The sequence below is a fragment of the Orbicella franksi genome, chromosome 15 (assembly GCF_964199315.1).
Source record: "Orbicella franksi chromosome 15, jaOrbFran1.1, whole genome shotgun sequence".
Classification (NCBI taxonomy): domain Eukaryota; kingdom Metazoa; phylum Cnidaria; class Anthozoa; order Scleractinia; family Merulinidae; genus Orbicella; species Orbicella franksi.
The window spans coordinates 18,073,647-18,088,488 of record NC_138159.1 but is presented as its reverse complement, the minus strand read 5'-3'; the positions used below and the strand labels follow the sequence as shown (position 1 = coordinate 18,088,488).

Below are 14,842 nucleotides of genomic sequence, written 5' to 3'. Positions count from 1 at the left end.
TAATAAGTACCATCTGTTAAACGAATAATAACCACTTCGAAACTACAAATTAAAATTTGGTCAAGTATGTTGAAGTAGCATTTTCTAAGTGAAAAACATTGAAACACAAACAAAACACTGAAACAAATGTTACTAATTATTATTCGTCTTCCGAGCAAAACTTACGTTAAAATATAGTTTTTGTCTTGCGCTTCTTCATTGAAATTTGCAGCTGTCGTGGACTGATTTTCTGGCTGAGTGGCTCAGGATAAATGAAATCCAAAAGGAATCCAATTTCCAATGAAAGAAAATAAATTTTGCCGTAAAATGCAACACTGTTGGTTGAGATAATTTAAAGTAAATTTTTTATAAGAATTAATCTTCACGAACTTTCTTAAGTGCCATTTGTTAGAGTGACTGCATAATTTTGTAAACTGCGAATCAAAATTTTGTAAAGTATCTTGAAGTAGCATTTCCTCAGTAGCACATTTTAAAACACAATTAGAACAGTGAAGGAAATGTTACTAATTATTATTGGTTCGCGCTTCTTCACTGAAAATACCATCTGTCGATCGGGGCCTGACTTTCTTCTTTGAGTGTAAATCCGAAAAGGAATTCAATTTCCAATGAAAGAAAAAAAATATTTTGCCGTAAAATGCTGTACTTAAGTTCAGATAAATTAAAGTAACTTTTTTTTTTTATAAGAACGAATATTATGATAACAGATACTATGAGACAAAACTTTCGGAAACCGTCAAATTAAAGTTGTGTTAATTTATTTCCTTGTCGAAATCATAGACATGGACACCATCTTCTTTTATCCTCCTGATTTCACCTGAGAGCCGTCTTTCATGGAGCAGGATTTGCAATTAAAATTTGCGTCGAAACGAAACGAAACGAAACAAATTTCGCCATGTTTTTCAACTTATTTCTCTGCTTCAATGAAATTGACAACACTCTAAATCAATTTCTAAGGTATAGTTTATTTCAATGACACATGAAACTTTACAAAATTTTGTAACATCATCAATATCACAGGCCATGGTGGTTTTTAATAAGTTGTTATTCCTCGTTAAAGTTTGTGTACTTCATTTTAAGCAACTCTTTGCACGTTTTGCGAAACGTGTTATTTCTATAGCAGTAAATGATCGGATTGCAAAGAGAATTGAGCAAGAAAACCGATACGAAAACGGGCTGGGACAAAACTATTACGTTTCCAATGTAAGCTCTACTCTTAAAATAGGCGTGCAAAACTAAATTATGCACAATCAAGGGGGAAAAACACACAGCCAAAGCCATTAAAATAATCCTGGTAGTTTTCAGAGCTTTCTTCTCCTTTGCAAAGTCAGCAGCGGCTTGTGGTAAAACTTGCTCGCATTTGATTTGTTTCTCGTGACGACGGGTTACAAAATAAACTGAAAAATGACAGTAAAGTATCAACGAAAGGTTGAAACAAGCGAACAGGAAACCTGGCACCCTGATAATGATTTCAAACTCTTCAGAAAGGCTTCGCAGAATACCTGGGCAACATGCGATGACCCAGGAACTACCAACGATTATTTTTAAACGCAGCTCTGTAACAATTGTCTCATAACGAAAAGTACACTTCATGGCTACAAACCGTTCCATACTAATAAGTGTCAAATGAAACAGAGATGCATAAATAGGAATTCCAAATATCAGATGGCTTTCCTTATGGTATCGACAGTATTCAATTAGAGATAAACCTTTTATGACATAAATCTGTCCCGCAATGAAAGTCGGCTGTGAAACCGCTCCGACTAACAGGTCTGTTCCCGCCAAACAGGCCAGCAAAATGTTATAGTTGCTTTGCAATCTGGGTCTTGTCTTTACCGCCATTATCACCAGCACATTCATCAGGATCGTCACAGGAAAGCTTAGGATGTTCAGGATTATTGCTGTCATGGCCAAGGCAATCTTTTCCACTTGGTACCCCTGCTTCCAAACCATCTCGTTCATGGGACACATTTTAATCAAGGATCCCTCCTTAGATTCAGTTACGTTCATGGCGAGTTTTCCGAAGTTTGCCTTGCGGTACCTTTTTGAGACGAAACCAAACCTTTTTTTCTGAGAAATATGCCTTACAAGCCGGGTCGTAACGTGGGAAATTAACGGGTGTCATGAAAAATGAACATATCCAAACTTTTAATGAAGTACTGGCTTCAATAAGCAATATTTCAAAGAGTGTAAAGTGACATTTCGCAAAGTAACGTGAAGTACCACTTCACAAAGTACGTATTAACATTTCGCGACGTAATTTAAAGTACCATTTCGCAAAGTGAGAAAGTACCAAAGTGACATCTTGCAAAGTATAAGACTATGTTTTAAGACTCGATTTGAAGAGTTGCTATTCAACTTTAAGGTAAATTGAAGTACTATTTTCTAAGTGGGAAAGAGAATTTAGCAGATTTAAAATAAGATTTCACTAATTGAAAAGACCATTCCCAAAAAGGTTTAAGAAAGTCATTCTTCCAATTATGCCGCAAATTTCACGAAGTATTAGTACATTGTAGTTCTATCATGTATGGTGTAGTATGGTTCTGCATTGTGTGACAGAAAATATCAAACGCCATTTTAATGTGATTACACTAAATTAAGTTTTACTCAAAACAGCTGTAAGCAAAAATATGGCATCAGCCCTTTGAATTTATGATAATATTGAATTAAAATTTAAAAACCTTCTCTGGTTAAAATATAATATAATTCCTAATTGGGTTGAACGGCCACTCTATTGACTCAAATAACGCCCATGTTATTGACAAGAGAAATAGAGGAGTTCACGCCCTCGGGGCATTATGGGTAATCAGGGCAAATTTACAAAGAAGCAAAGCCGTAAAACAAATGTTTTTCTTTATATTTCCATTCTGATTTCACATTTGGAGACAAAACATATACTGTATACAGAGAAACCCCTTTTCTATGTTTGCTAGCTGTTTTGAGCTGATCGAGTGATTGTTGTGGGTGTAGGAATTTTTTTCATGGTTAAAACCAAATGATTTGATCAAGTCTTAACCGCTCAAGCCACAAAAATAACGTTCCCGTTACTCTGACAAGTAGGCTAATACCCAGCTCAATCGACTCAAAAAACACTAGTAAATGTAGAAAAGGGGTTTCTCTATTTACAGTAAAATTTTGTTTTCGAAAATGAAACTCAAAACAGAAATATGAAGAAAAACGTATATTTTGCCGCTTTGTTTCTTTGCAATCTTGCCCTGATTACCCATAATGTTCCTTAGAGCGTGAACTCCTCTACTTTCGTGTGAGTAAGACTTTAGAATCCTGGCCATACCGCAATTACAATTCAATCGAACAATAACTCAAAACCATTACCTAGACAATATTTTATTCTTTTATGTACCCCATATTAGCATTTTATTTCCTCGCAAGTATTTCTTCGTTCTTACTGTAATTTTTGTACTTCACACTTTTTACGTATATATTTCAACAATCGCACTTTTTATTCGCTATTTTTCAAAGATTGCAGACTGGCAATCGAAGGCTCGCAAGGTTTAAACCAAAGTGTCTTCTGTGGGCAGCATATGGATATTTTCTAGTACAACACAATGTGCATTTTCCTTCCCGGGGGAATTCCCATTTGAAAAGGTCAGGGCTGCTTGCCGTCTCACTTTGGGGTATAAATCAAGGATTTTGATCTCATGTAAGGTGTTCATGACATAATGCCACTATTGCTAACCACAAAATAATAAAAAAATGATCTTATTTCTATTATCAGACTTTATTTCCACCAGTATCTACTACTGCAGGCTCCTTTGCTGAACAGCGACTGTTAATCAAGCCTGATCCATCTTAAGTGATATCTTTTAGGGATCAAATAAAGCTCGTGCAACACCCAGATTGGTTTCCTTGAAGGGTTTGGTTCAAATTTTCTAATGAGAATCCCCTGACCTTTCCATGTGGAAGTCCTCCCCGCCCCCTCCCCCCCACCAAAGGAATCTTCCTTCTGCAACTAACATATCCCGCTGTGGATTGTCTCTTGTTTCAAAAGCTGAAAAATGCATGAACTTGACTTTTATACTTTAGGTAGATTGCTCACTTCAAAATTGATTGATCTGCAGCCTTGCACAATAGTTCTGTTGCTCTTCTTTGACAGAAACCTTTCCAGAGCGTTACTTGGCATCCTTCTGTGCCTCTAGCATTCTTTCCTTCTGCTTTGCTTTGATCAGTTCAAGTCTCTTTCTATCAATGTATCTCTTAGCGACAATAAAGGACGATATTCCAGTTGTAGCAATCACAACCCTTGAATTAAAAGAAGAAATGAAAGTCAGATGAAAACAGCAAGTCTCTCAAACAGGCAAGAGAGATAAGGGGTGAGAGGAGGGGTAGGGGGGGTGCAGGGTCCAAAACTGCGCTTTCCTGGTCGCCAATGCGACTAAAAATTTTGCACTGGCGACCAGAATTTCACAACTGGTCGCCAGCGAGCAATTAACTATTTCATGCCACGATAATTACACTAACAATAACTTTGATTTTCAGCCAAATCGATTAAAATAAAATTCAAAGCCGCCTGCTAATTGGTCACTTCCTTTTTACCTTTCTGCTGCTTTTGAAGTATAAAACCGATTTTCCTGTTATTATAAATCTACCACAACGTCTCACAGCGACGATCAGTGCAAAGCTTCGTTGCTATGTTTTTTCAGCGGTTTCCCATGACATACATATTGCCGACGCAATGAATATTTATCCAGGCGATGTGGTGTCCAAAGATGTTCTGAAATCTTTCCGTAATTTATTACAAGATGGAGACAGAACATCACGAAGAAATTAGATGAAGATTTAGATATTCTCTGGGCGTCAAAAGGTGGAAATGTAGATCTGTCAAAGTGGTCAAAAGATGATTTCAGCACTGGTTTGATTCCTGATTACATCAATTGCAAATGTTTTGCCGGCAAGCCCATGGCAACGAAAAATTTTGGCTTGTGTTTCGCTGCAAAGTAAAAATTTTATTGACACTTTTTGGCGACCAAATTTTTACATTTGGTGACTGAAAAAAAAAAATTCAGTCGCCAGTTGGTGCCTGCCGAAAAAAGTTAATTTCAGACCCTGGGGTGAGGAATTGGGATGATGGAGTGAGGGGTTGAGGGGGTGAGGGGTGAGGGGGTGAGGGGGTGAGGGGATGAGGAGGGTGAGGAGTAGGGGTGAGGGGGTGTGGAGTAGAGGGTGAGGGGTAAGGGGTACGAGGTAGGGGGTGGGGAGTCTTGCTATTTGATTTCAATTATTGAGAGCTGACCATAAACAGGTCAACACCCTCAGGCTGACCAGCGTTATTTGGCTTCACCCCTTCCCCTCTCCCCTCACTCCTGTTTTAGACCTAAATGCACCTGATAAAAAGATACAAACCTCGATGATTGTTACGTAACCCCTTGAGGCCGAATATTAAAATAGAAACTCTCTCAACTGGTTATTTGAAGGTATACTATTTTCAGGCAATGCCTCAGATTTTCCGAGGGATTTAAGTTACGTTCCATCAAATTTTTCCTCTAATAATAGTTCGCTACATTCTTATATATCTAATTACAACAAATGATCACCATTTAGCAGTTTATTTCCTTTGATTTGTCGTAGTTTTAGTGATTTTTGATGATTCTCTCGGCTCCAACAGACATGATCACCCAATTCGTGTAGGAAAATCTCTAGATTTTCACGATTGCTAGACTCCGGTTCGTGCTCTGACTACCCTGCGAGTAGTAAAAACCAACTACTCGCAAGGTATGCTCTGGCTAAAGCAAACAAAGTAGTATACGATCTCTAGCTTAGACGAGCAGTTTAAAGAAATATATCACTTTCTTACCATCCAATCGCGACCATTCGCATCCCAGATAAATACATCGGAGCCATCCTGCCACAAATACCGATTAAAACGTACTACTCTGACTTGTGCGAAAACCTCTGCTAAATTGCCGCCATATTGAATACTGCGAGAATCTGGGAATTAGATTAGTGCAGTCGCGTCTTGCTAACTTCCGGTTCCGGTTGGAAAACAAATAGGAACGTACGCGGTAGTCCTTTCATATCGGTTTGTACGAACAGTCGACGGAAAGTTCTTTTCCATCTGTTCGTGTCCATCATCGTTGATTTTAATGGTAAGCAGCACCTCTTAAGGTCAATTCGGCTGTGAAAAGGCTCTCTTGTCGAGGATGGGGCCAGCGCCGGGAGAGAGTCCGCCACCCCGAACCCCATCGGCCCTCTCGGCCACTTCACTCTCAGCCGGTTCTTTGTCGGCCCTTCTAGCTGCGGTCAGACCCTTCCAGCCGGAGCCTGTTTACAAGCTATCAACAGGAGCTATCGATCAGTTTGATGATCATGATTTTGGAATAAACATTTACATTTTACCCAATTTGTCATGAAGACCAACTGCCACCCGAAGCCCGCCTACCCCAACCCCCTCAACCCCCCAAACGGTTGATCTTATAAAACCCCCGGGGGGAACTACCATATAGAAAGTACGGGGATGCTCGTCAGAAATTTTGAAAAGAGCCGCTAAGAGGTACCAAGTTCCTGCTATGTGGGCGTGGCTTGAAACTTTTTTCACCCCTTGGAGGTACCAATTCAAGAACAACACACTATCTCCTGTCATTTCTCCTGTCATATGTTTTTGGCTCAATATCCTAAGAGGTACCAAAACTACTTTTTTAACCCCTAAAAGGTACGATGAGCACCCCCCCCCACCCCCTCCATCCTCCTCTTTCCTGGGGTTGCATGGCAATTGCAGACTACAAACCTAATAATAACTTTCTGGTTAGAACGAGAGGCTTATAAGGTTGGCCTGTTTACAGTTTAATTAGCCAGTTTCAATGTTACACCACCTCCTTAGCAAGTTGACGGCGAAAGATTCCACTTTCTTCGAGGAACATTTGCATCTGTTTGAACACGCTACACTTTGGCATTTGGTCTGTCAGGATCAAAAAAGGCCATTTTACTGTTGTGAGCACAATTATTTGGCCTGTGAATGCAGGCAAGGCTGGAGGTGACCTTGCTTTTGATACAAACCTTTCTGCTTTTCTCATGTAGAATTAATGCGAACTAAGGTCTGTATCAAAACAAGGTTGCTCTCCAGCATCACTGCCATCCAAAGGCCAGGTCACAGTGAGCAGACAACTGTATGTAAAAAGGTCTATAAAAAAAGTCAAGCACAGAAACACTTGTGTGGGACAAGGAAAGTCTATTCCAATACCCTGATGTTAATTGGGTCAGTTCTTAACTCCAGTCCAGGAGAATGTACTCTCCCGGAATGGAAATATGCAAGGCCATTGCAGTTTTATCCTATAGCATTTTCATTAATTTTTCATTTTCAATGTCAGGTTTGCCCACCAATTAGCCAGTACCGATTATGTTCCTCGGTGATTAGAGTTTAACACTGTGAAAATAAAATACCTTCACCAAAACATTACCGACAGTGCTAATCGCACTTGTAAATAGGCTCAAGCCCTCGCTTTACTGTACCACAGTCCAAAACCCTGTGACACATTCCTTTATTTTGAACTGTTGTTTTCCAACTCAATATTGTTTCAAATTTTCTGTTCTCTTACTACTAAACTTCTTCTGGATTGGTGGCTTTTCAGGTTTTTACACTGAGGCCTGAAGCTCGAAGTCAAACTGCTAAATATGAAATGCAGAGAGAGAAATTGGAGACGTAATATTTTATTACATAAACTGCAGTGTTTTACAAGGACTTCCAGCTCTGAGGAGAGCCGTAATTGAACATATGTAAAATTATGACAACTTCACTGTCATGATATCGATGATGTAATGTTTGATATCATTTTTTTACTGTATTTAAATTTGTCAGTAATCTTCGGAAATTTTTTTTGAAATGATTGTGTGGCATTTGCACAACTTTTGACATTGTTATAAGTACGTTCATAAAATAAACAAAATAACACATGGCTGCTTGCAGATATGAAATTTCCCTTTGATGTGTTCAACTTTGTATCTTACTTGTTCGCTGCACTCACTTGTGAGATACTGAGTTGAACAATGGAAGAGAAATTCCATATCTAGGTGCACCCATGTATTATTTTCTATTTAATTCACCATGGGTTGCATGAATGTATTAAGTGAGAAAGTCTTGCAAACATTATCGTGAAGACAGCAAAATCTTGCATTACAGTCCACAAAAAATGTCTTATGCACAAGTGAGATACAGACATTGTACCTGTTAATAAAGATTGATACAAAGATGGAAAAAATCCTCTGAGAAGGTGTACATAATTATTTTGCCTTAAATGTAACTGACATGTAGATAACCCATATTTGCTCTATCAAAGAGCTTAAGAAATTTATAAGCATAATTTTTTTTTACTTTAAAATAAGTCTTGTTTCTCAAAACATTAACAACTTTTAAAGACACTAGTTCATATACAAATGCTAAATTATCTTATGTAAATGATAAAAAGTAACAGGAACACAGTTGTTAAGGTGCAACAAAATAAATGCTCTTAGCTGAGCTAAACTGTAAGTATTCAATCTCATATTATGAAAGTTGAACATGACTGCCTTAGAAACAAAAACAAAACAAGACTGTAAATTACTGTTAATAATCTATCAAGGAGTTTGCTTTCTTTCAGACTTAATCATGTGCAGAGGAACAAAGAACCTTGACAAGAACAGTGGCAAGGTACAGAGCTCACAAAAAAAGAGCTTACATTTGAATTGTCACACACTAGGGTTTCATCCAGACTTAAAAGATTGAACCACCTTGTACAGCATAAAAAAACAGTACCACATGAAAGTACTGCTCAACAGCTTTCATTTGGATGGTCACACACTAAGGTTTCAACCACAAATATGGCAATGAAATAATCAGCTCAAATTAAAAAGGAAAATAGACCTGACAGTTCAGTAAGACGTTTTCCCTAAAAATACAGCAAGGCAACCAGTATGCCAAGTTGTACTGGTACATGTATCCCCAAAATTAAGCAGAATTGTAATGTTACTCTCCAACACATGAACATGAACTTTTAAATGACCAAAACTAAATACTATCAATATACTTCAAATCAACAATATCTATTTTGTGTACCCTGAAATAAATAATATTCTATTTGTTAAGTGCTCTTTTAAATATATACCTCTATATTAGTTCTAACCCTGTACTTTTGCAAGTTTAAAAAAGTTGCATATATCAATTATAAAAGTTCTAATAAGCTACTACTGAGGAGGTTTCTCCACTCTTTTAAGACCTTTTGAGAAGTCATTTATATCAAATAATTTACAAATCAGCTAGCTACAAGGGAATCTGTTACTAATCTTTGTTTACAATATTTGCCTCATGAGCATATTAAGTAATTCACTTTCTGATCAAGTTTTAAGAGGAATATCACTTCTGAACATTGAAAGAGCATACCATTATAAAACTGTCCCAAGGAATTTGAACCCGATGTATTACCAGTATATATTTCATGTGGTACGGGTTTATAAATTCAAAATTTAACAAAGAGTGTAAGAGCTCATTAGTGCTTTTGCCACCCAGATATTTCACATTTTCTGAAAGCGCCAATATCACCTTCATTAATATTACACCCAAAGGACTAAAACATTCACAACGCACCAAATTTCACTGCTGTTTGGAGTCAACTTGCATCTAGCACGATGCCTTGTCTATGCAAAGTCATATACTAATGAGGCAAAATGTAAACAATGACATCAACAACAATGGACCTCTTCACCAATGTCAGGCTTTTCTGAATTTTTCATCCAAACAAAAATAAATTGCACCACTCCATTTATCAAAGAAATGTATACCAGGGGGCAACACTTGCCCTCTGGCCTACACTTCTTTGTAAGTTTGGGGTCCCATACATGTATTTTTTTACAAGCTTGCAACAGATTCTTCTGAAACTTCGTAGATTTACTAAATTCAGCATGATAAATTGAACTATGGAGGAGATTTTTTTATTTACTTGAACAATATGAAAACATTGTTGCGTGACATCCATGAAAAGGTCCATTATCCTGTAAAAGACAAATCTAATGCTCATCAAGACAAGAGACATGGTCTTGCTGCATTCCCTTCTCATTCCTTTCCCTAATTTGCATAATTTTAAATTTTTCAATTGTGCGGAGGATTTCAGGAACAAAACCAGCTGCTTGCAGTCTAAATACAAGATTTTATATCAGGGGTTTCATTACTGTTTTCAGCAGGGTGGCAATTAGTTTTCAACGGCAGGCAAAACTATTCAAAAAGAACTTCTTTACAAGAAAAACTTTCTGCTGGATGGTCAAATCAGGTGGGCAAAATTGTCCTCACAGTTGGTCAATTTGCCAGGTACCTGGCCCCTAAGGAAACCCCTTATATATACAAAGCAGTTGAGATGCTACCTCTAATGCTTTAAACAGTTGACAGGTTACCTCAAAATATCTGTTTTCCTATTGAACTGAATATTACAATTGTCGCTAATTACTATCTTGGGAAGGACAGCAAGGGCTTTTATGATAATACTATTTCAAAAACCAATAAATATATTATATACTGGCTTACAAAATTATTTTATGGCTGTTATACTCTAACTTATACTCTGAACAAGTTTTTTTTTCCTTTTTAACTTCTGGAAAAGAAGTTGTCCATATTTATAACCATATTTATGCACTTTTTACGAAGTTGAAGTAACCAAAGACCAAAAAGGGTTTCAATCACCTCAAGCCTTTGAAAATATCAAAACATCTAGTCATAAATGAAGACATACTCTACTACCAATTTGGTATATATCACAAATGTAAGTCCAAGTGCGACATTTTTTCACTCTCATCTATCATTTGAACATAGAGCTGCGGATTTGGGTTAACATCAAGCCAGATTCAAACCTTTCTTTGGAGCTCATTGCTTTAAGGATTCCTCAGACCCTCCCCCCAGCATCACTTTTTCCCTTCCCTTTGGGACCCACCTAGAATGCTTTTTGTTCTCCGATCAATAATGCACTTTGATCTTCAGTTCAGAATACAACTAAAAAAATTAATCTATCCACCAAGCTGGGGATACTAGTCTCTGTGGAATGAAAAACTGAATCTCTTTCGTGGTGCTGGTGTTTGAGTACCTTTCTCTTCAGTTCTCTTCACTGGAACTTTGTAATGAAACTCTCTCAAGAAAATCTTCATAGAATTCGGTACAGGAAGGTCGCTGACTCCTTGAAAAGTTGTCTGACTACAGATTGTTGCGCGACAGAGATCCTGTAGGGACACTGGATTGCTTCGGTGTAGCGGCTTCAACAGCAGAGGTTCATAATACATGCATTGCTCTGCACGAGAGTAATGCTGTAACAACTGACAAACACTTTTTGAACAGAATGAATAGTCACTTGGTTTGTCGAAGCTGTATCTGTGCTTCCACTGTTCAATCCTTGCATGGTATGTTCGGGAGTATCTACGAAAACTCACTGAGAACAGATAGTGGTATTGCGCACTGTCACGTAACAGGAATGTTCCATCAGGAAAGCCTTCCAGTATCTGAGGTAAAAATAAATAATTGTTCAATTTATCAAACAGTCCATCTGGTTTTATTCTTGCAAAAGCTTGCATATTAACACTCATTGCAGTGAAAATTTCTAGATGAAAGCACTAAGCCCACTTGTAATGAGAAAAAGGTGGATTAGAAGAAAAATATTATGAAAAGCAATATATGTGCTAATAAAATATTGATGACATAAAGCAGCAATAAAAACTTGTTTTCTGTCCTTGTTTTTACTTTAAACATGCTATTTCTGCTAAACCTGCGGCAAAACCCTGAAGTCCTGCAAAAATGTACAAAACAAACGATCTCTTGGAAGTCAAAACAAAGTGCATGCGTAAAATATATGACCTAGTCAATAGTTTTTTGATTGTTTGGTCTTGTCACATAAGCTTGATGCTTGAATCTGACAATATTTCTTGAAACAGCTGTGTTCAAATATCTAGAGGTGCAAAGTCCTAGTGAAATTTATCACTGACTGGCTCAAAAATAGGATAATGCAAGACATTTGTTGAAACTTTTTTCAGAATTGCAACTTTTTTTGGTTTAGAAAAACAAAAAGAGAAATACATGCATACTCACAATAACCAAACACCTATGCTGATATTTTTCAACTAGGTGACAACCCAGATGTAAGATGAACCAATCGGAATTATGAATTTTACTGATAAGACTATAAGGCAATTCAAACTGTCTTTTTAAACTTTCTTGTGGTCAAAACATGAAATTAAGTCCAAACATTAGGCGTGGAAAAACTAAGTAATTTGTAAACTGACAGAGTTCTTAACGTAGGCGTATATAGTTTCCTTAACACCTAGGCCTGAGAAAGCCACTTGCATTATTTTATCATTCTCTGAGATGTATGCAGAAAAGCTTTGAAGCAAAATTACATATTGAAAAACAGTTCACAAAATGTACAAGAACTCATTTTAGATCAGAATTAGTGATTAAATACTTATGCAAAATTTTCATGGTATAATGTTTGCATTTGCAGTTAGACCAAAATTCCCTGACTGTTGCAGGCAGTGTCCACAAATTAAGCTGTCCATATATGTCATTCTTGAAGTGCTTCCAAATTTTATTTGCTGCCTACCAGCTTGACATACATATAATGATATATAACAAAAGTCTGTAAGTAGTTTTCTTTTTCTATAAATTCTTGCTGCTTCATGAAACCGAACCTCCTATAATTAATTGTCGTGACATCTGAGAAATTTGATCAATGCATTAGTAACAATCTATTGACAAAATTACTCATAAAAATATGCGTTTTAGAAAGTGTCAGGTTTTGGAGACAAAGCAGGTGCCAATTGACATCTCACGACTTGGTCTTTTTTCCGGGGCATTTTAACAATAGGATAACTGCTTCTAAAACAGCTAAACATCTCATCAATTTTTCACCTAATTTAAATGTTTTGCCCTTTTACAATCAATTTATTTTCGAGCATAACCTTTCTTATTCGTAGCTACTGTGTTTTTACTGCATGGCCCACGTATATTAAAAAATACGTTCTCTAAACTATCCAGTTTGTATGATATGAATCGCAAAAACTAATGAAAATGAAATACCACTGTTAACCTTTCTTTCTAACCAAACAAAAGCGTAACACCTTCCCGCACTTTTGACAATGACAATAATGAAATTTTACCAACATCTTGTATCATTCGGGTTAATGAAGTTAAAAGTTACAAAGCTCTCACCTTTTCCGCTTCAAACCTATTAATTTTCCCCCAATACCACGGGCAATTTGTGATGGAAACGATGTCGCTGATGAGGAAATACTCCAGTTTATGTTGCGCTGCTTTCAAACGAGCCTTTTCTCTTCTTTTTCTCTCAAAGTCATCGAAGCTCATCGCGTTCGTTCTTCCATCGTCAGTTGGAGAGTCATCTGACGGTGGTGTTGGTGACAGCGGTCTTGGGGGCACTGTGTTGGCTCGATCGCGACGTTCATCAACTTGGGTGGTTGAATCGTCCTGTCGAAACCCCCAAGAGAACGAAAATCTCTTTCTTCCCGCATCCTGCACTCCTCGTTCATCGTTTCCGGACCTGAAGTTAAGCAAACTCAGGGGCCTTCTTCGCCGAGCTTGCTGTGGTCTCGTCCTGCGGTTGATAGCTTCCAACTCGGCCGCTCGCCTGACTCGTTTCGCTTCTTGTAGGCATCGAGCATGGTAGCTAAGGCCATTCTTGTCCCGGTCACTTCTACGATTCTTATCAGAGGGACGTTTTCCAGACTCCTTGGCACTTTTCCGACGACTAACTTGCCTGACTAACCAACGAAAGCTGCGAGAACGAATCTCGGGATCCAAATCGCTCAAGTTCGGACAGCTTTTCACGTTAGACGAATTACAGCCAGTTTGCTCCTCTTGAAAATCTGAAGCACAGCTACAGGCAACAGACGATGTGCTTTTTACGTCCTCAGGAACGAAGTCTTCAGAATCGCTAAGAACAACTCTGAGCAGATCTCGGTCAATCTCTTCATTTTCCCTTCCTTCTCTGTCGTTTTGTCGGCGGCGGTTTCGATGGCGCGACCAAGGCCGACTACCACCTTCAGCCATTATTCCCCTATGACACTAAACGTTCCGCATGCATCAAAACATGTTAGTTTACGAGTTTGAAACTGAACTTGTGAGAGAATTTCCGAACGTAGACAAACATCTGTTGCAGCCGAACTTGTCTCGATGGTTATTTTGTTGCCATCGGTCTCGTTCCCAGGCTTCGCACTTTTTTCCGAATGACGAAACATTTACCGAGTCGCCCGGAGTCTTTGCGAGTCCATGCCGAAGACTGCGCCGAAGATAAAATAGAGAAGATTACGTTTCGCTTTCCAGGACGTGACTCGGCTTTTTCCCTCAGATGCAAGCAGATGAAACACTTAGACAACAATTATAACCCACGCATAATAACGCTTCAGGTTATTTCGCGAATTTACGCACGTATAAAATAAACCACGCATTTATTTTCACGCAAAAGTAGACAGCTTGACGTGCTATCACTTCCAGACATACGCGCTGTAAGATACAGAAAATGCATTAGCTTGCTCGCGTCTGCGGGTAAAGTAGACACTTAAAAGACCAAGATAATGGAAATTTGAAAAAGGCTTTTAACAACGCGAGTGTTGTACTCAAGAAGCTGGAGCTTCACCATCCTAGGGAAGGCGGTTGGGGGAAAGGGGTGGAAGAGGCGTTAGGGGTACTCGGATACCATAGTAACGGGGAGATCACATTGTGGGACCCCAAAAAGGTTCCATCAGACCCAAAAAATCCAAAAACCCAGAACGTAACCCCAAGAGTCCAAAAGTCCGAAGCATCAAGAGGAGAGTTCCTTCCGCTAAAACAGGAATTCTCATTGTCATTTGCATGTAATTTTAGGCCTCACGGAAC

At 38.2% G+C, this 14,842-nt stretch overlaps 2 protein-coding genes and 1 long non-coding RNA gene across 3 annotated transcripts; all 3 read right to left on the bottom strand.

The window, feature by feature from the left end:
• Positions 1-1,041: 1,041 nt before the first annotated feature.
• Positions 1,042-2,007, bottom strand: LOC145469271 (adenosine receptor A3-like). The gene has a single exon (XM_081452954.1). The coding sequence runs from the start codon at positions 2,005-2,007 to the stop codon at positions 1,042-1,044; it is 966 nt and encodes a 321-aa protein (XP_081309080.1).
• Positions 2,008-3,319: 1,312 nt separating this feature from the next.
• On the bottom strand, positions 3,320-6,660 carry LOC145470379 (uncharacterized). Its single transcript, XR_014042484.1, has 2 exons — positions 5,810-6,660; positions 3,320-4,257 (listed from the first exon to the last, which is right to left on the bottom strand). It is a non-coding gene; the product is annotated as an uncharacterized LOC145470379 (long non-coding RNA).
• Positions 6,661-9,298: 2,638 nt separating this feature from the next.
• LOC145469670 (uncharacterized) lies at positions 9,299-14,181 on the bottom strand. The gene is made up of 2 exons (XM_081453425.1): positions 13,163-14,181; positions 9,299-11,460 (listed from the first exon to the last, which is right to left on the bottom strand). The coding sequence occupies exons 1-2, from the start codon at positions 14,015-14,017 to the stop codon at positions 10,996-10,998; spliced, it is 1,320 nt and encodes a 439-aa protein (XP_081309551.1). The 5' UTR covers positions 14,018-14,181; the 3' UTR covers positions 9,299-10,995.
• Positions 14,182-14,842: the final 661 nt, after the last annotated feature.